General features: G+C 41.7%; 2 protein-coding genes across 4 annotated transcripts; both read right to left on the bottom strand.

The window, feature by feature from the left end:
- Positions 1 to 220: 220 nt before the first annotated feature.
- On the bottom strand, positions 221 to 5,874 carry proza (protein Z, vitamin K-dependent plasma glycoprotein a). 3 transcript variants are annotated; one of them, XM_030789848.1, is made up of 10 exons: positions 5,762 to 5,874; positions 4,951 to 5,087; positions 4,085 to 4,251; positions 3,893 to 3,917; positions 3,566 to 3,679; positions 2,961 to 3,089; positions 2,489 to 2,604; positions 2,115 to 2,232; positions 1,558 to 1,883; positions 221 to 888 (listed from the first exon to the last, which is right to left on the bottom strand). In XM_030789848.1, exons 2-10 carry the CDS (start codon positions 5,024 to 5,026, stop codon positions 679 to 681), a joined length of 1,281 nt encoding a protein of 426 aa, XP_030645708.1. In that variant the 5' UTR covers positions 5,027 to 5,087; positions 5,762 to 5,874; the 3' UTR covers positions 221 to 678. The 3 variants fall into 3 exon arrangements, with proteins under 3 accessions (XP_030645708.1, XP_030645709.1, XP_030645710.1); XM_030789849.1 differs by having other exon boundaries at positions 4,951 to 5,102; positions 5,762 to 5,865; XM_030789850.1 differs by having other exon boundaries at positions 5,678 to 5,763.
- Positions 5,875 to 11,946: 6,072 nt separating this feature from the next.
- Positions 11,947 to 20,919, bottom strand: LOC115826944 (probable G-protein coupled receptor 139). Its single transcript, XM_030790893.1, has 2 exons — positions 20,769 to 20,919; positions 11,947 to 12,935 (listed from the first exon to the last, which is right to left on the bottom strand). Exons 1-2 carry the CDS (start codon positions 20,917 to 20,919, stop codon positions 11,947 to 11,949), a joined length of 1,140 nt encoding a protein of 379 aa, XP_030646753.1.
- Positions 20,920 to 27,897: the final 6,978 nt, after the last annotated feature.

Below are 27,897 nucleotides of genomic sequence, written 5' to 3'. Positions count from 1 at the left end.
TTGCTGATGGAGGCAAAGACATAATAACACACTACTGCACTGAGATATACACAAATATAAACACAGTTCACTACATCTGACACTGAATTTATCATCCCTAAACCAGAGGGAGAGAGAGAGAGAGAGAGAGAGACAGAGAGAGAGAGAGAGAGCGGGAGGGAGAGAGAGAGAGAGAGAGAGAGAAGGAGAGAGATGTACACCAATTATCTTGGAGTCCAGACCCAGTTTAACAGACCTTTGAGATTTAATTAGGACTCATCTGATCCAACATTATGTCCAATTACACACTCAGTGTAAAGGAATGAACAGACACTTATAATGATGTGAGCAGGGCTGTTAAATCTCTACTCAGAGCACTGTTGGTTCAGACTATCACACAAATTCATGCCAACTATGTGCTTTTCTCTGGCTCTTTGCTAGTGTCTATGTATCAACTGCGTATGCGCCTCTGCTAGTAGAGTGTAGTTAGGACAAGTGTGCCCCCTTGTGGAAAAAATCTAATACTGTATACATAAAAATACTGAAATACTAAATTAGCACATCAGTTTACCTCCTCCTCCTGTTCTTTTTAACACTGATCCAAGGTCTAGATTAAAGGATTAACGTTAAAGATTGGGAATGAGAGAAGGACAAAAACAAACAAGCAGGGAACACACTGCTTTTTTATCTCTGTGCTTTCTAAGCAGTGTTCAGAACTGAGTTGATCCAGGGGAGAAATCGAGAGACTTTCTGTAGAATGTATCCTTTGTTACACTCCATCCCCGGAACTCTGCTGACCACACCCGTCAGGAAGAACACGTCACGGTACACTGTCAGAACAGGACTGCCAGAGCTAAAGAAACAGTCTGCTTTGGGCCGTGGCATGGTGCATATCATCTTATTGGTCATCTGAGGACAAAACCCCCCCCCAAAAAATCACATTTTCAGCTACTTGATTTATCATAATGGTAAGACCATCAAGTGGTCAATAATGAAATGCAAGACATAGTTTTTGCAGCTGCAGAAATGTAGCAATGCAGTCCTACTGCAATAGATTATTTACTGAGATTACATTGCATTACTGTAACACTACTGTAATAGATTTGGTACTGAGATTACATTACATTAGTGTAACATTACTGTAATAGATCTTTTACTGAGATGACATTACTGAAACACTACCATACCAGAATTAGTACTGAGATTACATTAGATTACTCTAACACAACTGGAACAGATCTTGTACTGAGATTATATTAGATTACTGTAACACCACCACACTAGATTTTTTACTGAGTTTGCATTAGGTTACTGTAACATTACTGTAACAGAGCTGTCACTATTCTTATATTACTTTAATGTAACACTACTGTAACAGATCTCTTTCTAAGCTTACATTATATTACTTCAATGTTACTCCAATAACTACTGAATTGTTTTGTAAACAGAAGAATGCAGTTCAGCCAATTCTTCTGTCTTGACTTTTTTGTAGATATCATACTATCTGTGATATCATATAACTCATGTGACTTGAATGGGTTCATCTGATGATCGTTGTGTGACGGTTAAGACACTGACCAGACCAGGGTGCTGTTGCTTGCAGTCAGAGAAACTCTTGTAAGACAGATGGTTTAGTCTGAGATCCCCCTGAAGTTCAGTGGCGTCGGGAACGTCCTTCCACCCTGTTACCATCCCCATCCACTCTCCCGTCAAGAGAACACTGTCTGCGAAGTCTCGCTCCGGTAGGCAGGCTGCTCTGACGCTGTTCTTAATATTGATACTAGTCTGAAGCTCCACCAGTGCCAAGTCATTCTCTGGACTGTCCGCCACAAAGAGAGGGTGAACATGGACCTTCTTCACAGACAGGGTCTGTTCTCCCACTTCATATGTGACCCTACGTGTTCCTTTATAAGAGAGAGAGAGAGAGAGAGAGAGAGAGAGAGAGAGAGAGAGAGAGAGAGATCTCAGATCATTTGTTTCACTTCACTTAAATTCAGTTCATTCTGGTTCATCATTCAAGCAAAAATAGGTATTGCCACTTTCTGTCTTTTTTATTTCATTCTTTATTTCATTTCATTTCATTCTCTTTTTTGCTCTGACATACACATACACGCAGAGTTTCCTTTTCAACTTACCAACAACCACCTGGATGTCATTGTGTTTGGAGGCACAGTAAGCGGTGGTCAGAATCAGATTCTCTTTCAGGATGACACCATTGCAGAAGGAACCAGATGCTGGGCTCTTCAACAGTGCCTTAAAAAAACACAAACACAAGGCTTACCACACCGCTAGAGCAGCACCACACACACAGAGCACAGAGCTCATTTAGTATTGCGCAAAAGTGTCGATATATTTACCACACAAATGTAAACAGATCTGTTTTGTGTGCCTCCCATGTCTAAATGATGCAGAGGTCGTGTTACCTGCTGGACCGTGTGTTTGGGTGTGTGTGTATGCATGCGTGTGTGCGCGTGTCTGTGAGCGTGCGTGTGCGTGTACGCGCGTCTACCTGCCAGGGGCACTCGCCAGTCATACAGTTCAATCCGTCATAGTCATTTCTGATGTTGGATGACTGTCTGCTCTCCCACTGAATGGAGCTGCTCACCTGCCCACAGGGTTGAGACACTGAGAGAGACAGAGTGATGGAGATAGACAGACAGACACAGAGAGATTTTAACACTTCCACACATCCTCTGAGTCAAATCACTCTTCTATCCAAAGTTTTAGGCAAGCAAGACATATCAGTCACTCCCATACAGCTGGAAAGATGAACTTTTCATCCACTGGTGAGCGCAGATTACAACCAAAACACCACAGCCTAACAAACAGCTCAAATGTTCTCTACCTCCTAAGAAACAGCTCTATAAAAGGGAGTGAGAGAGGGAGAAAGAGAGAGAAACAGATAGATAGATAGTAGAGAGACAGAGAGAGAGAGTGAGAGAGCGCGAGAGAGACAGAGGGAGAGAGTAATAGTCGCTCACCTGCTGGGACACATTTCTCCTTGCCGCTTAGCTTCCAGCCTCGTGCACACGAGCACTCATATGATTGGTACCCTGGTTTACAGAACTGACTACAGCCTTTAGTCTTATCCACCACACACACTGTCTGATCTGCAGAGAGACCACAGAAACAAACGCACAAGATCAACTCCGTACTGTCTATACAGTATGGCACTCTGACACTATGACTCTAACCAAAGGCTGTGTTTCAACATTTCTGCCTGTAATTACACAGCTAAATGCAGTTATCGCTCTAAAAGGAAAAGAATCAAAATACACATGGATTGACAGCATCCACTCATCACATCCAATAACTGACTCGCGTTGATTGTGATTTAGAGCAGGGGTCTCAAACTCTGGTCCTGGAGGGCCGGGGTCCTGCTGTTTTTCTTGTAGATCAACTAAATAGAATCTCTGATTGGCTGAAGAGTGTCCACACCTGTTTTCAAGGTGAAAATCAACAGGTAGCTAAGAGGTGAAAACAAAAATCAGCAGGACCCCGGCCCTCCAGGACCGGAGTTTGAGACCCCTGATTTAGAGTAATGTTTTTGTCCGTGTGTTCATATGTAGACATGCAGGTGATCTACCTGTTTCACAGTGGACTCCAGAGTAGCCGCTCTTACAGATACAGTCATATCCACCGACACTGTCTGAACACATGGCCCCGTTTTTGCATGGCTGACCAGCACACTGGTCTCCATCTGGGCCGGAGAAAATGCACGTGTTTAAACGTCAAACCAACCTCACGCGAACACCTGACATCATAGCAGCAGTGTTGAGCAAAACCGATATGGATGAGGTAGGTATGTTTCCAATGTGTATAAGGGACAAAACAATACAAAACAAAAAGAGAAACAAATGAAAAAAAAAAAAAAAAAAAAAAAAAAAAGAATGTATATGACCTTTCTACTTACCTACGTAGACTGACCAAAAAATATCCTGTGAAAAGAACATCGGATTGCAATGTGAGTTTGGGCTTACAGACACACACACACAAACACACACCTGGCTAATGAAAAAATATATCCATGTTTCGTTCACTGTAACACAAACCTACGTAAGTGTATGTGTGTGTGTGTGTGTCGGGGGAAAGTGCACAGACTCACTGTACGGTAGGCATCCTGAAACACTTCCCTGGCCTCTTCATAGTTACACACTTCCTCAACACACTCCCTCTCCAGGTTAGCCGGAAGTGACTCCTCATTGCCTTCATTAGCTCTCTTCTGTCTGGATATGACTGCACTGGCATCCTCCTTATCCAAGAACACTGGGGCTGCAGAAACAGGGAGAAAAATGACTAACATCACAGAACTTTCCAATACTCAGTGCAGGGATATTCAGCAAAACCTCAACGTAAAAAACTAAATGATCCTAATCAATTCCTGCCCTTACCTCTGACTTCTGTCTTCATCTGAAACATTAAACTGTAGCCCGCTCAATAATTTCAGCCTGAGTTTCACTCTGTAAATCCCTGAGTCATTTGTGTAATGATATCTTACAGTTCTGTTCCAATCACCTGAGGACTGTTGTTTCACATGGTGCTATAGTGCTGAATTGTGGGTGATCTTTAGTCGGCCAGAGTTGCAAACACAGAAGCAAAATTAACACCTGACTCTGCTCATAGCTTGGATTTCAGAGGAACAATATTAAACACATTTGAACAGTATTGTTTCATGTACATAGATACATCTATATTCATGCATACATATATATGTTTATTTGTATATTTGTATGGACGAATATGTAGCCTACAGTCGACGTAGTGCTAAGCATGTGAACCTTACAATAAAACCTAATGCTTCATCACAGTCCTCTACAGTGTGTTTCCGAAACAAGTTTTAGTGAGTTAGTTTCGGCTGGGTTTTTTTTTTTTTTTTTTTAATTTTTTATTTAATATTTTATTTATTTATTTATTTTAATTTTACTATCGGAATGTTAAGGCTGTTCCATCCATTCCTAGGTCCTACTTTACCTCTCCTGCTGTCCGGACCGGCCGCGACAAAGCCGCAGAGAACCGCTACAGTAAAAGCACTCCTCCAGTACACCATAATGCAAGTAGTCCGTCCTTCTATTTAGAAGCACAGCGGGTACCAAGGTTCAAAGTGTACCCTGAAAAACAAAGGTCTGTTTACCTTTAGACTAGCAGGGTAAAGGAACGCAAACAAACATGTATCATCCCGTTCATCTTCAGAGAAGGTGACGGAGAAGTCTGAACAAAACTTGAGTTTGATGCATGTCCAAAATTTCAATTTGATGCGTGTCGCTGTTAACAATGCTCTTTACCGTTAAGTGCAAACGATGTTTGTGTGATGCTACCCTCATGTGGTAGCTGATGTAGCGCCCACGTCTATTTGCATATGTAAACAACTAAAGCGGAAAAATATCCTGGAAAATAAATTCTATTGTTTAAAATTAAATAAGCACACCTTATATAAATACTACACAAATTATATTTGTGGCTTAAATGTTTAGTGCCACTGACTGGCATCAAAGCTTGATCTGGTGAAACACAGCTGGCTAAATCAAATGCTTGATCCTGTACTCAAGCCAGCTGCCAATCACCTTATCGTTAGCATTCTTCGACAATAATAATTCATTGTCTTTACTGATGTTTTTCGAGTAATTGGATTTTCCGAACATTGGATTGAGCAATACATATCATATTCTTTCTTATAGCACACATCTAGCGGACAACTCACGTTCACGACGTTTAAAGAGCACACAGGTCCTTCTGACCAACCCTGGGTGTGACGGAAAAGGATGTGTACTCGGGTTAAGCCTACCTTAACCACCGAGGCGGTTTTCTCTTTCCTGATCCAGGCGTAAGTCTTGATTTCAACCTGAGTCATCCACCCCAAAGCTCCCCTCGTTCTGAACCAGGCCGATACAGTTCCTTGCATGACCACTAGAGGTAGCTTTTGGGCTGAGTTGGAATTGTTCAGTTAATGATAAATTAAAGAGTTGGAAATTGAACGGACATAAGATTAATTGTTTTTCATTTTGTTTTTCGTTTGAGAAAAGACGATTTAATTTGGGAGTCGTTTGCCATCTGATAGACACAATAGTGATAGCGAGTCATTTTAAATCCATTCAAGAGGACTAGAAGAGAGGGTTATACAGCAGGTGCACTCTACTGATGGAAATGAAAGAGAGGCAGATTTCTCTTTCTTTTCCTTTTTTTTTTTACCTCCTCCCTCTCGCTCCCATTTGTTTGCAGTTCACGGTGATGCTTGCCCACTCCTGTTCTCTGTTGTTTGCTCTGCTGTTGTTTATCTAGTTTAAGTGAAGCTGTGATATGAATGTTAGAGTCTCTACCTTTTTACTCTGCTATCAAAGCCGTGTCAACTCAATCTGTAGAGATCAATGCCAAGGCAAACACAGACGGACAGAGAGACACTGCTGGTGACAAAGGCAAAAACAAGAAGGAGAGACTGTGAGGCTTAAGAGGTGGGCAGACACATAAGCTTAAGGGTTGAAGAGAGAAGAGAGTGATGGAGAGAGAAAGAAAAAAAAAATCAAGTGTTACATGTCCAGGGAAGTGTGTGACTGTATAAACCAGCATGCTATGATTTATGGCTTCATCCATCCACGGGAATCAGAGCACACATGTCTGTGTCTGAAAAATAATACGGGTGTGTGCTCTGTGTCATTGAACCTTTCTGTAATTTTGACAGATCTGTAACATGTGTGTATATGCAGAGAGTAAGAGAGAGAGAGAGAGAGAGAGAGAAGTAGCGTGAGTATGTGCTTCAATGTTTAACGTATTTGTGTGTGTGAGTGAGTGAGTGAGTGTGTGTGTGTGTGTGTGTATCCAGTGTACAGCAATCTAGTATGCGTATGATCCAACTGTAATAAGACTTACATCTTTTTCCGCTGTGCCATAAGAGAAGGATTACACCATCGCTGTATCACCACCTGATCTTCAAGGACTAACCTTGCTACTGTCAGACTTAAATGAGAAACACAAGCCAAGACACATTTACATTTTTTCATTTAACTAAAGCTCTTGTCCGTAGCAACTTAAGATTTTTCTCTCATTATTATTATTTTCAGTGTCAGAGATTGCATGGCTCAAAAAACAACCTTGAGCTGAAGTGTTTTCCTTGAGGGTACATTTTGAGAGAGCCATCAAGCTCAGCAAATGAAACCAACAATTCTCCAATTACTGGACTGTTTACCTTACCAGCAATCCATTACCACTCCAGCCCACAGCGAGCCTCAGATGAGAAAGGCAAGCCTAGGCACATGTAGTCATATTCCCACAGTGTGGGTAGGTAAACAGATATGGTTAAATTTGTCGGCATATCTGTTGAAACGATGATGACTGTCAGTTTAGCGGCTATCCCGTTGGGTAGTTACACACGGGGTCAAAGCCGGCGGGAAAGAGGTGTTTTTGCACTGTGAAAGTAATCTTGATGCTACGTCAGGTCGCAGTTTGACATGTCTGTTTTCTCCAGATGAGTTTGCATTACAGCTCATAACTGTCTTCTCATTTTGCAGTTATGTGCGCTGTCAAACTAAAGTTAAGGATATTGCCTTATTATAATGACTTAAGTTAATAAGGATATTTACTTAAGGATATTTAAGTCAGTGTGGATGATCTTGCACTCTGATTGTTTTGTATGGAGGACACAGAAATGCATAGTGCAGTTAACACAGTTTTACTGTTTATTAGAAACAATATCTAGATTTTTAGCTGTTGTAATGTCAAAGAGCAATACCAAAATGTTTATTTTGGTTTTTAATACATAGAAATATTGTTTTGTTTTGGGGTTTTTTTTACCTCAAATGAACTTTTTGAGGACTGAAACCAAAACTTTTGTTTTTTAAGATATCAAATGAGTTTTACTTGCTGTGTTTCTGACTTGAGATGTTTGCAGAGTAATATAATCCCCAAATAATTTTCTATGCAATCAACAATGATTATCCTGTTTCTATCCTCTGTTTGTGTGCTATGTATGCAAATACACCATAGCACAATATTTCAAACCTTACTGAAATTAAATTTACATCCAGAGTCTTATCTGACTTCTCAAATAAACAGGACAGATTATTTCAACAGAGAGTTTGTTTTCTGAGACACACACACACACACAAGCAATACTCTGAAAATAGCGTCTGTTGTATGCCAGTCACGTTTATCTCAGATTAAAAAAAAAAAATCTTTCTCACCTGGCAAAGATTAATCTGTTACATCATACTAATTACTAAAAACAGCCAGAGACGTTTTGTCTGTTCATACAAGTGTTCACACCTACAGGTTTGAGCAGCATTCATAATGAGATATTATAAATCACTTTGAGTTCAGATTCAGCTGGAAAAACATGAAAAAAGACCAGTTGATCATCTTTATATGGAGAGAGAGAGAGAGAGAGAGAGAGAAAAAGGGAGAGAGAGAGAGAGAGAAAGAGTGCTTTGTTTTGAATTTGGCAGTAACAATGCAGAAGTTCAGAAGGCCAAACTGTTAGACATGCCATGTTACAGAATGAAAACATACAGTTCTTTAACATTCACTTGTGTCAGTGATACAGAGCAAAATTTAACCACAACACATGAAATTTTAAAAAAGAAAGAAATATTGATACTGACAGATTAAAAAAAAAAGAAGAACTTTCTTTAGTTTGAAAATAAATGCGGTGTATTTTGAGCTTAGCAAAGAGAGTTACATTCATAGAGCTTTAGAATACTGAATGCTTATATATAGGATTATCAACACCAAATAGCAGAGTATGAACATATTAGCATAGACATTCGCTATTTTATGTACACATAAACGCTTCAGTGCTACAGACACCAAAGTAACCCTATCCCAATCAATAAACATTCCCCCAACTTTATCAATAAGTCTCCCCCTACCTGATCAATAAAGTTCTTTCACCCTGATTAGAACCCTTTTAATTCTAGTCCGCTGAAACTTTGCCAATTCATTTTCGAAGGCGTAAGAGAAATCATCGCTTTGACAAGATTAAAAAAAAAAAAAAGAAAGAAAGAAAAAGGCATTCTTTCTGTTTTCTGCAGCCTATCGTCAGATACGAACAAAACAGAGAGAGAAGGTTAAAAAAAAAAAAACGGTGTTTCTGCCTGGTTATCTTGTTCATCAAGTCTACGAGGCAGGGGTGACACCAAAAGAACCCAATGATGAACTGAGTAATTATCGGTCAAAAGGTCAAGAGAAATGCACGCTCAGGTCACCATTGATTATTGATCGTCTGCGTCCAAAGAGCGCTCTCGGATGGAAGCCCTCTATCCCGTGACTATAGCGTGCGTCTCGGAGGAGGTTCGTTACTCATGAGACTAAAGAGATTGAGAAAAGAGCCCCGGTGACACATGGTGTCGTCATTAAAAACACAGTTTTTTTGCATGATAGAGTCTTCATTTTCCCATCTCTAAGCCACGGCCAGTGATGAAGAGAGGGAGGCGTGAAAAAAACGACAGAAAGACTGAAGACCTGGGGGACCACGGGCGTTCCCTGTTTACGCCGTAACACTGGCAAACTCAATAACGTCAGAGTGCAACTGCTTTAGATTTTAATAGTTTATCTTCAATCATAAGCTTCAGCTTTAATGAAGAAGGCTGAGGAAACCCAGTCAAAACCAGCACAAACCAGTGACGCACACACATGGGAACTGGGAACAGGCAGAGGATTAGTTTGATTTGACAGATAATTACTAAAGCGTGCAATAAGAGAGGAGGATAAACAGCCCTTCCTGATTTTTTAACTTTGATGAAAATAAATAATCACATAGATAAATAAAACTCTTTTTATTATTCTTGTTGTTGTTGTTGTTGTTGTTGTTGTTGTTTGGGGGGGGGGGGCTAGAAGAGTTCTCGTGCCCACCCTCCTTTTCCAAATCCCCTTTGTGTCTTTTGTCATCGCTATGGCAAGGAGAAGGGGCCTTTTTTGCTCTCTCCCTTGAAGAATTGCAAACTTTGAACCTTTTCTGAATGTCCAGCGGCCCTAAAGAATTAAACCTTATAAATAAATAACATATCACAGGAATTATAACAGTTTATATAATCACCATGTATTCTCACGCACACTGTACATAACAAATGAAGTCCAACAGTCCATGATTTTGTCTTTTCGGAGCATTCCCTCCGTTTTCCCTGTGGAGAGCAGGGTTTGCCCAGGAATCCAGCACTGAAGAAATGGATTGATCTTGGCTCAGGAAAATTTTCCTCAAAGCTGCACGGACTTGGATAGATGTTTGTACACATAGAGAGCTTCAAAGGGGTGTGGGTGTGGGTGTGTGTGTGTGTGTGTGTGTGTGAGCTCTCTGCACCTCAGTGGGGGTTTTTGGCACCGAGCATAGAAAACAAATCAACACATTCATACACTGCACAGTAGATACGGATCAGTCATGTACTGTAGAATCTAGTCTGACAAGTATAGTATTTGAAAACTTGAAGTTTAAATGACAAAAAAATACAAATACATTCATCGTGTGTGTGTGTGTGTGTGTGTTTGTGTTTGTGTTTATGTGCGTGTCTGTGTATATGGTGCTTACTAACATTATCTTCCCGTGGCACCTACTAGTTGAAAAATGATTTGTAAGAGCACAGAGAACTCTTAAAACAAAGTTCTACTCTAAAAAATATATTTTTTGCCTCAATTGTGCATCTAACAGTCAAAGCTATTACAATACCTCTAAGCTCAGAAACAGTAGAGAGAAGCTGCTCACAGCCATTCAAATGGTCCTTTGTGTAAGTGTCATTTTCTGTTATCTGAGAGCAGTGGTGCTGATCCTCCCAATAGCCACCGGCACTGGCCATATCAACAGACATGACGATGTTTTTAATAAGAGAGAGAGAGTGAGAGAGAGAGAGAATAAGTGTAAGTGTAAGAGTGTGTGTATGTGTGTATATGGACTAAGATTACGTGTGTGTGAGTCTCTGTGCAACAAGAGCATGTAACTGTGAGAAAATATTTCAGAGTGTGTTTTCAATAAATGTGTATGTATATGTGTGTGTGTGTGTGTGTGTGTGTGTGAGAGAGAGAGAGAGAGAGAGAGAGAGAGGGAGAGAGAGAGAAAGAAAGGGAAACAGGGTATATTTAATAAGACTAGGTGTGAGAGTGCATGCTGTGTTCTCTGTCTTGTGGCTTGAAATATATTAAAAGAAGAAAATAATATTAACTCTCTGGTTAGAGAGAGAAAGTGAGCGTGAGAGAGAGAGCGAGAGAGAGAGAGAGAGAGAAGGAAGAGCAAAGCCACCACACATATACCATCATATATATCATAACAAGAAGACTGAAGCTGATTTGAATTTTTAAGCAGTTAGTCACCAGAGCTTGCGTTTAGTTAACTAGTTAACTTTTCGAAATTGAACTGTGATGATTTGATACAGTACTGAAAGTTGAGATTATTTTTGTGGTAGTTCTATAGACTGTGAGTGACAGTGTTTGCATCTGAGAGAAAAGAGGCACCATTGCTCTCAGACAAGGCTCCCCAAATCCCTACCACGGATGCCCTAGTGAGATGTACATTCACAAACACCTCAAACACATCCGAATGAAAAAGAAAAAAACAAAAACACAAAGGCTTGACTGATGATTTTGTCCAGACGGTCAGCAGCAAGTAATGAGTGACCATCAATCCTGCAGTTAATCAGTCAGTGTTCCCCTCTAAACCCAGAGTGGGCCATTCAGTCAGTCAGCCGTCTAACTTAATGAGTTCAGTCTCTATTTTTTTGCATCGATTAAAGTCACTATTGGCACACTGAAGTGAAGGACAACTTGATTAAAGTCATGGCTAATTTCAGGTGAACGGTTTTTGGCGCCACTTTATACCCTCAGGCCAATCAATATTTGTCTTAACAGTCACATGGTCTCCGCCAGCCAACCTCGTCCTCCCGTTCGTAACGGAGACTCAACTCGCAGGCCTCTGGATCACCTGATGTCTCATCGAGCTAACAGGACACACCTGTTGCTATGGCTACATCCATAAACACTTGTGAAGGCGAGAGGCGTTCAGGAAGAGATGCAGACTGGTTTGCCGTTTTTGTCGTACTGGTAGACCAACATTTTGATACAGTGGGAGTTGGCAGGAGAGATCCAAGGACTGCTGGTGATGGAGAGATTGTGGCTGGCGTAGAAAGGTGGTGGCTGCTTCCTACAGCGGAGAAACGCTCTCAGAACGTTAGCAGCCATGCTGCGGAAACGCTTGCTGATAAAACAGTAGAGGAAGAAATTAACGCCAGTGTTGAGGAGCGCTAGCATGTTGGCTACGTCCGTCAGGAGGTGGAGTAAACGGGCGGGACCGGGCATGGAAGGAGGGGCGGTGTACAGGTGGTACAGGATCATGACGGTCCGCGGCGCCCACAGCACGGCGAACACGGACGTAATGGCCAGCAAAATAGCGGTGGTCTTTCCGGTGGAGTAGCCGCGGAGACGGAAACAGCTGCGTCGGCGGCGCAGCTTTCGGACAATGACGGTGTTGAGGGTGAAAAACACGGAACAGGGAAGCAGGTACACAGTGGCGCAGTGAACCCAAACCAACACGTGCTGCCCAACAGTGCTGGCACCAGCCTCCTCTCCTCCCCCCAAAACCGCCCTCGTCTCGCCCGGCAAACCGTGCCACAGCTCCGGCCACCAGTAATAGGGGGCGCTCGAGAGCAGGCAGCCGGTGTAGACAGCCAGAATGACGCGGCGTGTTCGTGCGGGATAGGAAACCGTGTGGTAACGTAATGGGTGACACACGGCGATGTAACGGTCTATGGTGAGGGGAACGGTGATCCAGATGGAGGTGTGGATGGAGGAAAACTCCAGCACCTGCACTGCCTTGTTGACAGACGGAGGAAGAGGATGGCCCAGGATGAAGTCTTCCAAGAGGAAGTCGACGAACACGATAAGTAATAAAACCATGATGTCCGCCACGGCGAGGGCCAAGAGATAGTTATAGGAGGACTTCTGACGACGCAACACCAACTGGGACAAGATGATCACAGTCAGGATGTTTGCTGTGGAAAAACAGAGTACGAGAGAAAGAGGGAGAGAGAGAGAGAGAGAGAGAGAGAGAAGAAGAAGAAGATGAAAAGATGGAAAGAAGGAAAAAAACAGGGTGAGAAACCAGAGTGAAAAGGGTTAGGATGGAGGGATGATGAGGTGAAGAAGAAGGGCGATGAGAGGGGGAGAGAGAGAGAGAGAGAGAGAGAGAGAGATGGCAGATGGCGGGAGGTGGGAGGGAAGGAGAAAAGTCAGTCTCGCTTGTTGTTAGCACATGGCAGTGTGACATGGGCAATGACACTCAGATCTGACTGCATTTCTGTGAAGCTGTAAGATTGACTTTAACACTTCCAAACTCACACTCCTAATCAAAAATAAAAGGCATTTCAGCACCATGGACAGCAGCATAACTTTGAGATTCTTCTCTGAGAGTGTTAACCTTCATTTTGACTCCTCTCTCTCTCTCTCTCTCTCTCTCTCCACGACTTTCTCCCCTCCCCGCTTCCTTCCCTCTACTTCTGTTCTGTGGCTTTGAGTGACCTGTTTGTATCTCCCCTGTAAAAAAAAAATCACCGATAAAAATGTGTCAACACAGCCACAGTGGGAGGACAAAGACCTCACATTGCTAAGGCCTTGAAAATTTCCCTGCAAGAGCAGTTTAGAATAATAGTCTCTCTCTCTCTCTCTCTCTCTCTCTTTCTTTCTCTTTTCCTGACACTCAGAGGAGTCACTCAGTACTGGTGTGACCAGCACAATTTAAAATCTCAGCACTGCTCTCTCCCAGTAATAAACCCAGCATGAACACAAAATCCTGGCTTCTGCTATTGCTACACAAACTCATTTGCAGTCTGTTTGGACAATCAGTTTGACTTGTGAAAAGAAAAAAAAATGACTTGTGATTGAGTTTGAGGAGTTTTCTTCTCAGAGTGCTCCATTTTACTAATTACATCAACGGAGTGTTTTTTTTTTTTTCTCAGGTAGATTGGGGCTGGGTTTTTTTTCCCCCTCCCAAAATTGCCGGTGCTTTTAGATGTAATTGCCACATCTGAAACAAACAGCTCAAGCGGATGAAATCGTTGCGCTTTGGTTGAAAGATGTTCCTTTATTGGCAGAATGAGTGAAGTCGCACAGCCTGACGGATAGATTCGTTGATCGTGAGCTCGGATAAGATAAAACGTACAGGGCTTCTGTCGTTCTCTTAAACAGACAGCACTACTCTTAAACAGGAAGAGTACAGCAATGTCACAAAACATCAAAGTACTCAGCACCTGTCAGAGTGTGTGTGTGTGTGTAGTGTTATAGATTGAGCTGATGTGGTATCTCCTCTCTCTCTCTCTCCCTGAGCAGTCCCATCCATCTGCGTAATAGATACTGAATTCGATTAAATCTGTCAGATTGGAGTCTGGAACCACACACTTCACAACACCAGACCATCAGCAGATTACAAATTACAGAGCAGGCTCCAGATAATGACTTAAGATGTCTCCCAGTCACACACACACACACACACACACACACACACATGCAAACAATGAGACATTACATTATAGTACCACACACACTTGTCACAACCAAATGTTCAAAGCACTTCTTCCCATTTCTCTCAATAACATATTATAAATTCTTTCTTAATCTAATCTTAGGGATCTCTCCCTGTGTTGTGTCTACGGTTCACTGACACAGAAAACTAAACATATTTCAGGTTGATTTCCTGCTGATTATTATATTGATTGTTGCCTGTCTGAAAAGATGCGTTTTCGTTTTTCTTTTTCTTTCTTTTTTTTTTTTGTTTCAGCGTCGATTAATCCGCACCTTTCTCTCTTTCATCCATCATCGAAACAACCTCCACTCAGCCTGACGGAGACATTTCTCCAGCGTTTGCCTTGGCTGAATTCCTTCGCTCTGTCACTGGCCTTTCACTTTCTCCTTGATTGACTGTTTTGGTATTCTGAGCACCGATCCTGTTTGACTTACAATTCACTTAAGATCTTTAAAATGCTTTTAACAGCCATTGTGCAAATGAAGCTGGCTTCCATCTTTCCATGCTTTCTTGCTCTTTATCTGTGTGTATTTTTGTGTAAACATAGAAAACCACTTAACTTTAATGCTTCAACTACATTCTTTATTTTATGTATCTACAATTGGGTTGACCCAATGACTAAACCCAACTGTAGTCATATGTAATTAAAAACCAATGTTAAGGCTTATCATATTTTTGTAAGTGGTAATGATCATGTTTACTACATTATAATTATATTAGCAAGAAAAATAGTAAATGATTATACTAAAGTAAAGTTTATCTGTCAGTGTCAATTGGTAAACAAGGGGACACATTTTTGGCCACATTTTATTTACGGTATTCATGTGTGAAAGCATGAGAGTGTGTGTGTGTGTGTGTGTGTGTGTGTGTGTTTGCGTGTGGGTGGGTGGGACATGATTCAGGTTGTCTCATAATGTGCTGAACTGGGAAAATGAAGACAGTAACACTCAGGTGCATTGTCTGTACTGGTGTTAGTGTCTGAGCTTTAACTATCTTATGCCAGTCACTGTAAACCGTCCAACCATAGGCATTAAAACACATTTATAGCTCTCAGAGCCAACTGTTCTCTCATCACACTAAACACTGCAGTACCATCAATAAGTACAACAATCCTTACTCTCGATCTCACACTCATGCTTTCCCCTCAGTCTGTCTCCCTTTGTCATTTAGGCTACATCGGGCAATTTAATATGGTAGACAGTTATCTGTAAATTCTTCCTATTTATGTGTGTAGCAGGACTGATGTGTGTTTGTCTGTGTGTGTGTGTGTGTGTGTGTGTGCGTGTGTGTGTACGTGTGGGTGGGTGTGTGAGTGTGAGTGTGTGTGTGTGTGTGTGTGTGTGTGTGTGTGTTATTTCATGTAAAGACAAAAGGATATGATGCCATCTCAGACCAAAGTGATTCTGACCTTTAAGATTTCCTTTGAAATTCATCGCTCTCAAACACCCCCATTTTATCCCTCTCTCTCTCTCTCTCTCTCTCTCTCTCTCTTCCTGTCCCTCAGTTTTTGACTTCTTAGTCACACAGTGAAATCACTGCAAGACTCATTATGAAGTGCCCCTCAGTTATGCCACTACAGACCAACATTCATTTCCTCCTGATGGGGTGAGGGGGGGGGGGGGGGTCGCACGTCATTCCCTTTCCTCTGTGTCTTTTTTTCTCCATTGGTCTCTGCTCATTTTTGTGGCAGTAGAGTAATGTCTAATGTGCCCTGTGGGACTCAGAGATTTGAAATTGTCTTGGTCTCATTTCTTCATCCAAGATTAAAGTGGGGGGGGGGTTTGCCAGCCCAGTAAAAATGCATCAGAAGCAGACGATGATTCAGCAGAATTGCTGCAGAAGTACTAAGCAATGCTTATTACACTAATGAGTATTTGAATATGACTATAATATAGTTTGCTCCCTCATCTTTTTATCAAAGTAAATTGGTCTAATTAGAAAAAGAAAAACAAATGAAACCTCTACATATTAGTTACAGTCGCACAGTTTTGTTTAAAATCATACACACACACGCACACACACACACACACACACACACGCACACACACAAATGAACTGAAATTACTGGACACCAGGATGGGGGTAAAATTGGAAATGTCAGGCAACACAAACCACCAACACAGTGAGCATCCCATTTGTCTGCTCAAATGATCCACAGCGCACACAAAGAGAGAGACAGAGATAAAGAGAAAGCTATTTTAATGACCTGCTGTTAGGTGGGCACTTTCTGTCATTTAAGAGCCCTATTAATGGCGAATAATCAAGAGTTATTGCATTTGATTATTTTTCACAACTATTTTTTTTTCATTTCTTCATTATTCTTTTACTTATTCACATGTGTGATGACAAAGGATAGAGAGAGAGAACTGGGTGAACTCTTCAGTTAGTTGCGTTTGTTATACTAACAGCTGGGTTGTACACACACACACACACACACAATGACTACTGTGCTGGTGGTGGTGTGTCTGTGTGTGTGTGCGTGTGCGCACATGCGTGTGTACATGTTTTGAGATTGTGTTATCCCTACACACACAAAGAGCCTTGAGAGAGGACACTAATTCAATGTGGTAAACTGAAAATCAATGACTTTGTCTCTTTATTAAGTGGCGGGTGACACTTATGTAGGCTAGTGAAAGGGTCATTAATTGGCATATGTGACCTTCCTTTAAATACACAAACACAAACACACACACAGAGAGACACAGAGAGAGAGAGAGAAATATGTTGTCTAACATAACACCACCACTCCTCAGAATGAGCTCATTAAACACCCAAACACATCACTGACATAGTGTGACACATTGATACGGAGTGATGTGAAGTGAGACAGGGTGATATAAAGTGATACAGTGATATGGAGTCATGTGGAATGAAGCAGGGTAATACAGTGATATGGAGTGATGTGAAGTGAGACAGGGTGATATAAACTGATACAGTGATACGGAGTGATGTGAAGTGAGAGAGGGTGATATAAACTGATACAATGATACAGAGTTATGTGGAGTGAGACAGGGTGATATAAAGTGATACAGTGATATGGAGTCATGTGGAGTGAGACAGGGTAATATAAGGTGATACAGTGATACGGAGTGATGTGGAGTGAGACAGGGTGATGTAAAGCGATACAGTGATATGGAGTCATGTGGAGTGAGACAGGGTAATATAAGGTGATACAGTGATACAGAGTGATGTGAAGTGAGACAGGGTGATATAAAGTGATGCAGAGATATGGAGTGGTGTGGAGTGAGACAGGGTAATACAGTGATACAGTGATTTGGAGTAAAATAAAGTGCCATTATAAGCGCTCTATGTGATGGCAAATTCTGTCGTAAATCAAACACAGACTGGAGCCTTACAGGTTCTCATTTCCCCGCACTTACTGTGAACACACTACCACACTGCCATGGTACTCCTGAGTCAAAGGAAATAAATCCAAGAGTGCTACACATGCCAGCCCTGTGCCATACCTCATATCACATTACAGCAGCCACAAAAATAAAGGAATAAAAATGAAAACGACAAGATTTACAGTCACATCTCTGCGTTTGGTATACCATTTTATCTAAAGCAACTAACATAATGGATACATATTATGAGTGCATAGCTAACTTGACACGAGACAACAGACAACTCTGAGAAGTGCTAGGGTAATAAGCGTGGTCACGTGGCTGTGAGTATCATACAACAGAGACAGAGAACCTAACGGTCAGAATTAGACTGACAGACTGACACACAGGGCAGACATCACTACATCTTCCTGTACCAAACATCTAACTAATCACGACATAATTATGTCCTGTTACAACAAGAAGAGGAGCAACATATATTAATAATAATATGTACCATGATATATCCATAGAAGATATGAAATTTAGTAAATATATGAAATAGTAATATGAAACATACTACTACTATTACTACTACTACTACTACTACTACTGCAGCGCTGTGGACCAGACCACTAGCATAAATAAAAGAGAATCCAGCAGGGTCGTGCTCGGCTGAGTAATGGAGTATGTGTCATAGTGACTGTGCTGGTTTAATGGGTACTGTGTGTGTGTGTGTGCATGTGTGTGTGAGCGTGCGCGCGAGCGTGCGCGCGTGTGTATGTTCTTCAGTGGACTGTGTCTGAAATAACAGAGTGGTTTTATGGATCCTGCCTTGTGTGTGTTGTGTGCTGGTAAACGCGTGAGGCTGTTAAGAACAGAATGAGCGATTCATTAAAAAGGTGCCGATTTGTTTTAGCTCTATCGTCTGCCTCTTCACTCTGGGCTCCAAAGTGTCACTTCATCCAGTGTGGTGCTAGTATTAATCACTCTCGCTAACCCTCTCTCTCTCTCTCTCTCTCTCTCTCTCTCTCTCTCTCATCCTTCTTTTCTTTCATTTATGCTCTTTGTTTTGCACACTTTCTCTTCTCTACTGTCAATTTCTTCTTCCATCAGTTCTCCTTCCCTCCCTTTATCTCCCTTTTTCTTTTTTCTGTCCCTCCTTTCTTCTCTTCCTTATCACTTTACCAACCTTCTATCCATTTCTCTCTCACGGTTCTTGATCTATATATCTCACTCATTTTTTCTTGTTTCCTTTGATCCCTCTTTCCTGCTTCTTGTCTTTTAGTATCTGTCTCTCTCTATATATTCATCAGTATGAGTGAGGGTGAGAAGTGTATGGGAGGCAAATAACTGCCTCTTTACTGTAACAATATGACAATATGTCTCTTCTGTAAAAGTCAGCGCTAACAATGTCACAGTTCAGTCAACACCCTGTCAGTGTTTCCACAACCACTGCGTGTATAAAAAAAAAACAACGCATATAGGAAATATAACCACACATACACTCTCTCTACGTTCACTCTCACTGTAATATGACAAACAATATAGATCACGCAGTATCATACAATTTACAATTTACAATTTGGTATTTGGCAGACGCTTTTAGCCAAAGCAACTTACAATAAGTGCATCATACAATGTAGTATCATGTCATGTTGTAATCATATTCAACTGCAAGTAAAACTAAATGTTATCTAAATGACAAAATAATTTCCCAATCAGACACAGAGACTGATTGTGAATTCAAATACAACTCATATGCACAGTCTATCCAAACTAAGGCTGCCAAAGATTAGTGTGAACTTAAAAGGTCAGCGCAAAAAAAAAAAAAAAAAAACCCTTTCTGATTTCTGACATTAGCATCTGAGCAGATAAACTGAAAGGTTATTGCCTTAGTTCATTTGTGGTACACTTAAAAAAAGTTAAATATGCCAAGCACCTTTTCACAGCAGGTGATCGCACATGAAAGGGCACTTTAACATAAGCAATATTTCCAAGATGGATTTATGAGCAATGGGTGACACTCCTGTTGAGTCAAAGGAAGATTTCTGTGGAACTGTTTTGGGCTGAATGCCCAGCTCAAGGGTATAGCAGCAGCTTTCAGTCTACCACAGAGAAAAAAAGGCAAATTCTCCTCCACCTCTAAACACTAGCCTACTGCTGCCCAGTGTGAGAACAGTCAGTGCGAATTAATGACAAAGTAGGTATCCGAGCGTGTGTGTGTGTGTGTGTGTGCCTGCACGCATTTCTGTGGCAGGGGACTGACCTGTTAACAGTATCATTGGCCACGAATGTCTAATCACTCCATTTTAAAACAAGCTTTTCATTTAGAGAGTCAGTTTAATGCTGGAGGTCACATGGTCAGTCAATTTTTCACACACTCACACACACACACACACGTACATACACAGACACATACACACACACACCACACCACCTACACAGCTGTGAAGGTGAATTAATCACCCCCACATGCTATAGAATATTCCAGTTAAAGTTAATCCTTTTTCAGTGACAGGTAGTACAACACAATCATACAGATATAGTGTGCGTCGTATGTACTGAATGCAAATTACACTGAAATATTAAGTAATATTCTGGTTTGGCTGATGTAATTATCGCTGTATGTATTAGGCATGTAGCACTGAGTACCTCAGTACACACAGCGAGTCACCAACCACAAGGTCACAAATAAGAATCAACAGTGTCTTTCAGCAATGACACTGTGCAACAGCACACACACTCACACATGTGCGCACACACACTCACACACACACACTCGCACACAAACATAGATTATAGAAACAATCATACATACATGCATGGACATACATTCACGAACACACGCACTCTCATAACAGAGTGTGCAAATATAGTCAAATATAGTCTTACGTACGCATAAAAACACACCGCATGTAAAACACTGAAACACACACACACACAGAGTTACAGCCAACAGCTGGACCCATCAGACTTACCTGGTAGGCCGAGACAGAGCAGGCTGCTGTAGTAGATGACAGGCAGGGGTCCCAGAGGGCAGCCCTGGGGTTTGACCGACTGCTGCTGTCCCCCCAGGATCCACAAGCTGCTGTTTGAGGACAGGACAGGGAAGATGTGGCTGTGCTCCATTGCCTCTTCCTCCTCTTCTTCTTCCTCCCTCCAGAGCTCTCAGCAGAGCGGAGCCACCGACACACAGACACACGCCGGCTTCATGGCACGACTCGCTGAGAGGGTGTGCTGTCCTTGGGTGCCAGTCGGCATGTGTGTGAGCAGAGAGAGAGAGAGTGTGTGAGGAAGTGTCAACAGAGGGGAAGAGAAAGCAAGAATGGGAGAGTGAGAGAGAGAGAGAGAGAGAGAGAGAGAGAGAGAGAGAGAGAGAGACTTTGTGTAAGAGAGCCTAAAACACAGACCTAGACAGTGAAGATGAGGGGAGGTGATATGTGTAAGTGAGTGACTAAGAGGAGAGTGTGTGTGTGTGTGTGTGTGTCTGTGTATGTCTGGAGAGAGGAGAAGGATGTGAGGGTGAGAGCGGCAAGGAAAGAGATGCAGAGTGTGTGTGACTGAGTGAGAATGGAAAGGAGGGAAAGAGAGAGGGAGGTGGGAGAGAGAGAGCAGTAAATGAGCTGGAGAGGCAGATGCAAGAGGAGGTAGTCACTAAGAGGAGGAGGAGGGGAGAGAGAGAGAGAGAGAGAGAGAGGGAGAGAGAGACTTGATGGGGTGAAAACAGCTGTGGTTTAGGTTTAGAGGAAAATGGTACCCTGTGTGTGTGTGTGTGTGTGTGTGTGGATGGATGGAGTGTATGGATGTCTGTGTATGGGTACTGTGTGTTTGCTCTGTACACAACAAAATTTATCTCACTTGGTTTCTCATATTTTCTCTTTACCAGAATGTCAGAGAGTTTGTGATTTGCTGTATGTCATCAATTTATATTTTACACCAAATATGAGCAATGAAGAATGAAAGAAGATTAATTTTTGTTTGTTTAATTGTCACACTACTCACAGTTCACATATCCTCCTGAGCTCCTCCGTAGGAGACTCACTCGTTTACACAATAACTACCACTATATTTTATAGTCTATGAATAGTCTAAATCACTAAAGTGAATGTGCAACAGTGGTAAACGCGGTATGACCTTGTGTCTGGGTAAACACAGATGTGTAACCATTGCAGTAATATGACTAATTAATTTGTTGCGAATATTTTAGATTAATCGATTAATGATAATCAACTAGGTAACGGATATTGATTGAAACATTTAATGGAATCTATATCATTTCACGTCATATGCATTCGAAATAATGAACAATATTTTGTGTTGAACTCATTATGTACATGCTATTTGTTATAGTACATCATTAATATCGACATGTAAGAAAAAGGGTTTTCATTGGGGAAGAAACAAACAGGAGCATAACACGGTAGTTTAACTACCTGCATCTCACACCATTTGTAGAGCTTACGGTTTGTGCTAAGATCTGGGTTGTATCACATATTATATATGTAAATTCAATCACAGTCTTTCGTGTGGAGGGGAACTTGATTAACAAGTTAGTTAATGATCCAGTTCATGATTTTTATAAATCGGGTTGCAGTAGAAAGGCTCCGGGTGGCAATTTTTTCTCCATGGCCACGGGGTAATAGCGGTAAAGCACCACTTGTAGCGTCGTACAATTATCCATCTTCTTGTAAGAAGTAGGTAACTTTCTACTAAGGGCTAACTAGCTAGGGTCTACTGCGCATGTGTAACAGTTACAACCGACTGCTCAACATTCCAACTCGATACTTTATATTAAATGATAACACAAAGAGACAGTGACTGGAGGAGGATGCTGGAGGGTAGTGATGCACGGGTCGACCCATAACCCTTACCCGGGTTCGGGTAAGCTTACTGGAAAATATCAGGCTCGGTCGGGTCAAAAAGTAGCGTTCTGACTAAGTTATAAATAATTTACAGAAGCATTGCGTCCAACAGGATTTGCGTTATAGGCTCTCCGAACTGCGTGCAATAAGATTCGCTGTGATTACTAGTCTCAGCTGGTCGCGTGCTCGAAGCGCGTCGAAATAGGCTAAATCCTGGAACTGTGAGCTCCATTCCAAAACAGTGCGGCCAAACACTAGGCTACAAAAGACAGTATAGACCTACTCATCATGTCTACTATTTTGTTCAAGTTCACCGTTAAGATGCGAAGGATGCATCATCTGTGTGTGTGTGTGCGTGTGTGTGTGTGTTAGAGAGAGAGAGAGTTAATTCAAATGTTTGATTAAGGGTTACTTGTTTTGCTGCTATTCCACAGTAAAGAACACCGTTTGGAACAATTCGCCCGTTTATTTACTAGCCTAGACTGAGACGCTATTGGGCTAAGATAGGCTATGCCTTGCAATCAATGTATTACGCTAACGTGTGGCAAACAGCCCAAAAACGAAATAATGCAACACTGCTTACTTTGCTGTAGCCTACGGTGGCTCGTGCAAAACCTTGCTGTCTACACGAGTGTTTGTCCTTTTTGAAACGTGCACTAAATAAGAAAACGTTATCTCTTACTATATGACATGGATGCCATCGCTTTACAGGCTAAAGTTTGCGGGTCGGGTTCGGGTGGTTGATTAACGCATATTTTTGCGGATTGGGCGGTGCGGACCGGCTCTCATGACGGGTCGGCTAGGTACGGGTATTAAAAAACCCTGACCCGTGCGTCACCACTAGAGGGTGTTAATATTTGATAGGACAACTAATTCTCGAACAAATACTACAAGTTGATGGCAGTTGTTAACTAAAAAACAATGTATTGGCAAAAACCGAGGAGGCAAATGTAGTGTCAAATAATTATGCAGGCTATATGTAACGTATATTTGTGATGTGATGGCAACTAAAAAATAAGAGATGACACTCAAATTGCGTGTTCAGAAAAATATCTGTTTGGAACGTAGGGAGCAATTTATGTAAGACATTTTGAAAAGAGAAAGTTCAATGAACCCATGACTACCTGCCAGATACCGCTTACAATACGGCCAAATGATGTACATGGTGTTTCTAAGTTACCTCAAAGGACGTGTCCTTCTCTCTACAGCACTTCTCTCTAAAGCACCTGCCGTCTGGTGGCAGGAACAGAAAGCTATGTTCACTATTCCATTTAAAGTAAAAATTCACCCTTGATCCAGTATGTAGATATCTTGTCAACTGCATCATATACAAATCAGCGTAATTTTTCAGTTACGTTTCTTCTTTAAACTAACTTCTTTAAATTTACTAATAGTTTGTGACGAATATATGAATGTTCAATAACCGTATGGATGCGTGTTGGCCAAGCAAAAAGCACTTCACCTTTGCTCTAGAGACTAATTGGAAAAAAAAAAAAACGCTTGGTCCCGCCCACTATGAACAAACAAGAACAATTGCTGATTTATGTAATACATAACTCATAAAGTCAGCAAGTACTGTAATATGTCTTTCTCTTTGAATTGTTCCCCGTTTGACAGAACAATCTTCACCTGGAAACGCCTGGATTACAGTGAGCTCGTGTGTCCAGGATGAACTAGGTCTAGCCATTTAAATAAACATAATATAAATAAAGAAAGCAGCAGAATGAATACATGAGATATTGCTGAAAGGTGCTGTTTTGGCTCTGAGAGAGGTAAAATGCGAATTGCACAAATACGCCTTTGTATACAGTAGGTAGCAGATTAGCTCTTGGCGACTGGAAACAAGTGCGGGGAGACAGACAGGGGAAAACTTTTTTTGTTTTCCCATTTAGTAAGTTTGTGACATTTACAATATTAGAACATTTTTGTCTGTTCAAATGGGGAAATGTCACCTTTTAAGGTAACGTTGCCGGCTGACTGTTATTCCGCCTACTGTCGTGTGAAAAGGACACGTGAGCTCGGAATGGAAAGACCGCACCCACTATATTGTTTATCCACGAGGATAACTGTTTTCTTGGAATGCGAGCGTCAAGCAACTGTTTGATGTAAAGGGACTGAGTTGCTAGATTCCTATTACTTCAGTCCAGTTTCTCTTCCACACGACAGGGCTTTAAAGAAAGTGCTATGGAGAGAGCACAGCTCATGTTAAATAAAATATGACCGTTTGACGCGCATCGATTACCGGCAGAGAAGAAAGTGGCAGTTTTTTTCCATGTGTTGGCTATGTGACTGGAGGCTAAATAGCGTACTCCTTGTAAGAAATAGCGCTGCGCTACCCAACACGTAGACTCATTCTGCAGCGCTGATCGTTTGCATCGGATTTAAGGCCAGAGAGAGGAGTGTCTCATATAAAATAACTTAAGACAATGCTGATCGTTAAAGTCATTTCACGGTCAATGCAATGCTGTTAAACGATCTTGAATACACACATTCAACCCGTTTTGTTTTACTGTTTTTCGCTGTGTTAGTCTATCCGGGTAGTTTGTAACTGTTAAATATGTTATCACGTAGCTGTTATACACGTAGAATGTTAAGGCATAGACTACTTAAAGTCCGCTTTAGCTGACGTGCGAATCCGTTACTCCTATTTTCCTCGAAGACTATGCAGTAGCCTAATACTACGCTGAAGATTCTGAGAGTTCTCCATGCGTCGTCTATAGCATAAAATATTTGCTCGTAAAATTTGAAATGGAGGGCGAATAACCAATAAAAATGGTCAGTATTATCCACGATATTCAAACCAAGTTGAATTTCATTGTGTTGTAGTGTATAAGAAAGTGAGACCACTTTGTCTGTCATCCTTGTTGTGTTTATGGACAGGGAAAACGAAATAAAGACGCACAGGCTCTTATCAATGCTGATCTCTGTCCTCTGGAGGGAAACTCATGTAGCTCGATACATTTGGTTATTCATTGATCTATCCTCAGCTTTGAATCTCTCCACTTGTACCCCCTCATTACCGAAGCCATCAGGAGACTCATACACTCACATTTTTTATTGTCATACTGTATGTGTGCGCACACATACAGTATGCAAATACACACATTTAGAGGCAGACCGTCAGGATTGTGTGTGTGTGTGTGTATAAGGCCACGCATGTATAAAGAGTTGTGATTAGATGAGCATGTGCTGTTTACATGTGCCATTACCGTAATGAGTTAGTGTGAAAGAGAAAAAGGGGGAATTGGGATCTATTGAGAAAACACAGATGGAAGGCAAGGGTGGTGAGGCAGGTTCATGAAGACAGAATGAGTGAGTGTGAAAGTGAAAAAGAGAGGGAGAGAGATCTTTATAGACGAGAGAGAGAGAGAGACCAGGGATCCTGTTTCTAGTGTGTCCCATCCATCAGGCTGTGGATGGAGTGACAAGCTGCATTAATTATGGATGTCAGACAGAGATGGTGCCGTCTAAGTTCAGTACTCCTGTTCGAGGAGCACTTTGATTAAGAGATGAAGGGTGAACGAGTTCATATACATACACTCTTTTTTCCTCCCCTCTCCTCTCTCTCTCTCTTTCTTCCTCGCATTTCTATTTCTCTCTTTGTCTGTCTCTCTTTCTCTCATCAGCAACAGGCGTGAGATGCAATAAAAACGAGAAAAAAGAAAGCGTTTGCAGTGAGCTGAGTTGATGAAATAAAGGGTGACTGGGCAGTTATAGAGGAGGGATGCCGTCTGTCCCCTGTGTGTCCCCTGTCACAGCAGGCCGTCATCAGGCTCTGGAACATTCAGACAAAACAAATTAACCACAATGCACCTCACAGACCAGCTGGTTCAATATCGCATCATAATTAACACAGACAGACCTGTCCAAACCTGCAGTCAACACTGTGTGACTCTCAGTCATTACTGAGTGACAGCTGACATCTCCTCCCTCATCCAGGCAACGGACAGAACATGGCACAGTAGAGCAGTGTTTTAGATTTATCAGCCTTCTTACCAGTACAAACAATCCGCAGAATTATATGATAACAAGAACAATAGTAGTAGTAGTAGTAGTAATAGTTGCATCATGTACCTTGGGTTACCTTTTTGGATAATGAGACAAGGTTAAAACCAAAAAAACGATTATTTTGAAGAAAAGGCTGCTAAATGGCACGTGCCAACCAGGAAGCGCCGAGTATTAAGCAAAGAAAAGGTCTCTCTCCTTCATGGACCACTCTGTGCCAATCTGTAGAGTTATATCTGATTTTATGGTCTGTTCATGGTCTTTTCAAATGCAAGTCAGCCATGTTAATGAGTTCAGTGCTCTCTCCACCTCAACACATAAAACCAGCCTGAAGATAACAAATCCAGTTAAACTAATCTTTCTTTCTTTCTTTCTTTCTTTCTTTCTTTCTTTCTTTTCTTTCTTGCTTTTTTTCTTTCTACTTTTGCTAGTCACTCCCCCCCTCCCTCTCTCTCTCTCTCGTTCTCTCTCTTTCTATATCTCTATCTCTCCCTCTCCCTAGCAATGATAGTATATCTCTTTCACACATCACATTATATTATGAGTTAAGTGACATCTCTGTCTCTCGCTCTGAGTGTGCTTAAATGACATGCGGTTTCTCTTCACTACAGTGTCTGGTCAGATGAGATCTCTTCCTCTGTCTTTCCATGTGTGTGTGTGTGTGTGTGTGCACGCGTGTGCGTGCGTGCATGTGTGAGTGCATGTGTGCACGCATGTGCATGCGTGAGTGCATGTGTGTGTGCACGCATATGTCTGTCTGTGTGTGTGTGGTAGCCTGTCTCCATGCACTGTGTCACTGCAGATAATAATGCAGATAATAACGATAGATGGGCTAGCCTGCCTGTACAGTGATTGGACAGCTGCTGATTTGTGTGAGTATGGAAGAAAGTGAGTGAGAGAGAGAGAGAGAGAGAGAGAGAGTGTGTGTGTGTGAGAGAGGAAGAGAGAGTCGGGGAAAGCGAGAGATGGGGTGATTCTGAACTCATTGACTTGGTTACAAATTCAGCCTCCATGCTGTTAGACTGCCATCACAGTCTTATTGTGAATCATCAGCTCCCTGTCTCTTTAGCTATCTCTTTAGCTGACAGACCTACACAAAGCACATTTAATGCTCTCACTTTTAGGCTTTTAGCCTGTGTGAGATGGATCACATTGCAGTGTTTATGTTCTGGACCTTCGGGACTGGCATCCAACCTGTACCACCCCCCCACCCCCACCCCACCCTGTCATTTATGTCACT

Source organism: Chanos chanos, chromosome 13, assembly GCF_902362185.1.
Source record: "Chanos chanos chromosome 13, fChaCha1.1, whole genome shotgun sequence".
NCBI lineage: Eukaryota > Metazoa > Chordata > Actinopteri > Gonorynchiformes > Chanidae > Chanos > Chanos chanos.
Note: the sequence above shows the minus strand (reverse complement) of the source record. Positions and strands in the feature narration are given on the sequence as shown.

Excerpts from the sequence above, each read along its gene's own strand:
- LOC115826944 (XM_030790893.1), bottom strand. The coding sequence starts at position 20,919 with ATGGAGCACAGCCACATCTTCCCTGTCCTGTCCTCAAACAGCAGCTTG. Across the intron at positions 12,936-20,768 it reads GCTCTGTCTCGGCCTACCAG|CAAACATCCTGACTGTGATC; the intron begins GTAAGTCTGATG and ends GTTTTTCCACAG.
- proza (XM_030789848.1), bottom strand. The coding sequence starts at position 5,026 with ATGGTGTACTGGAGGAGTGCTTTTACTGTAGCGGTTCTCTGCGGCTTT. Across the intron at positions 3,680-3,892 it reads TTTTTGGTCAGTCTACGTAG|ATGGAGACCAGTGTGCTGGT; the intron begins GTAAGTAGAAAG and ends TCTCCGGCCCAG. Across the intron at positions 3,090-3,565 it reads TGGAGTCCACTGTGAAACAG|ATCAGACAGTGTGTGTGGTG; the intron begins GTAGATCACCTG and ends GTCTCTCTGCAG.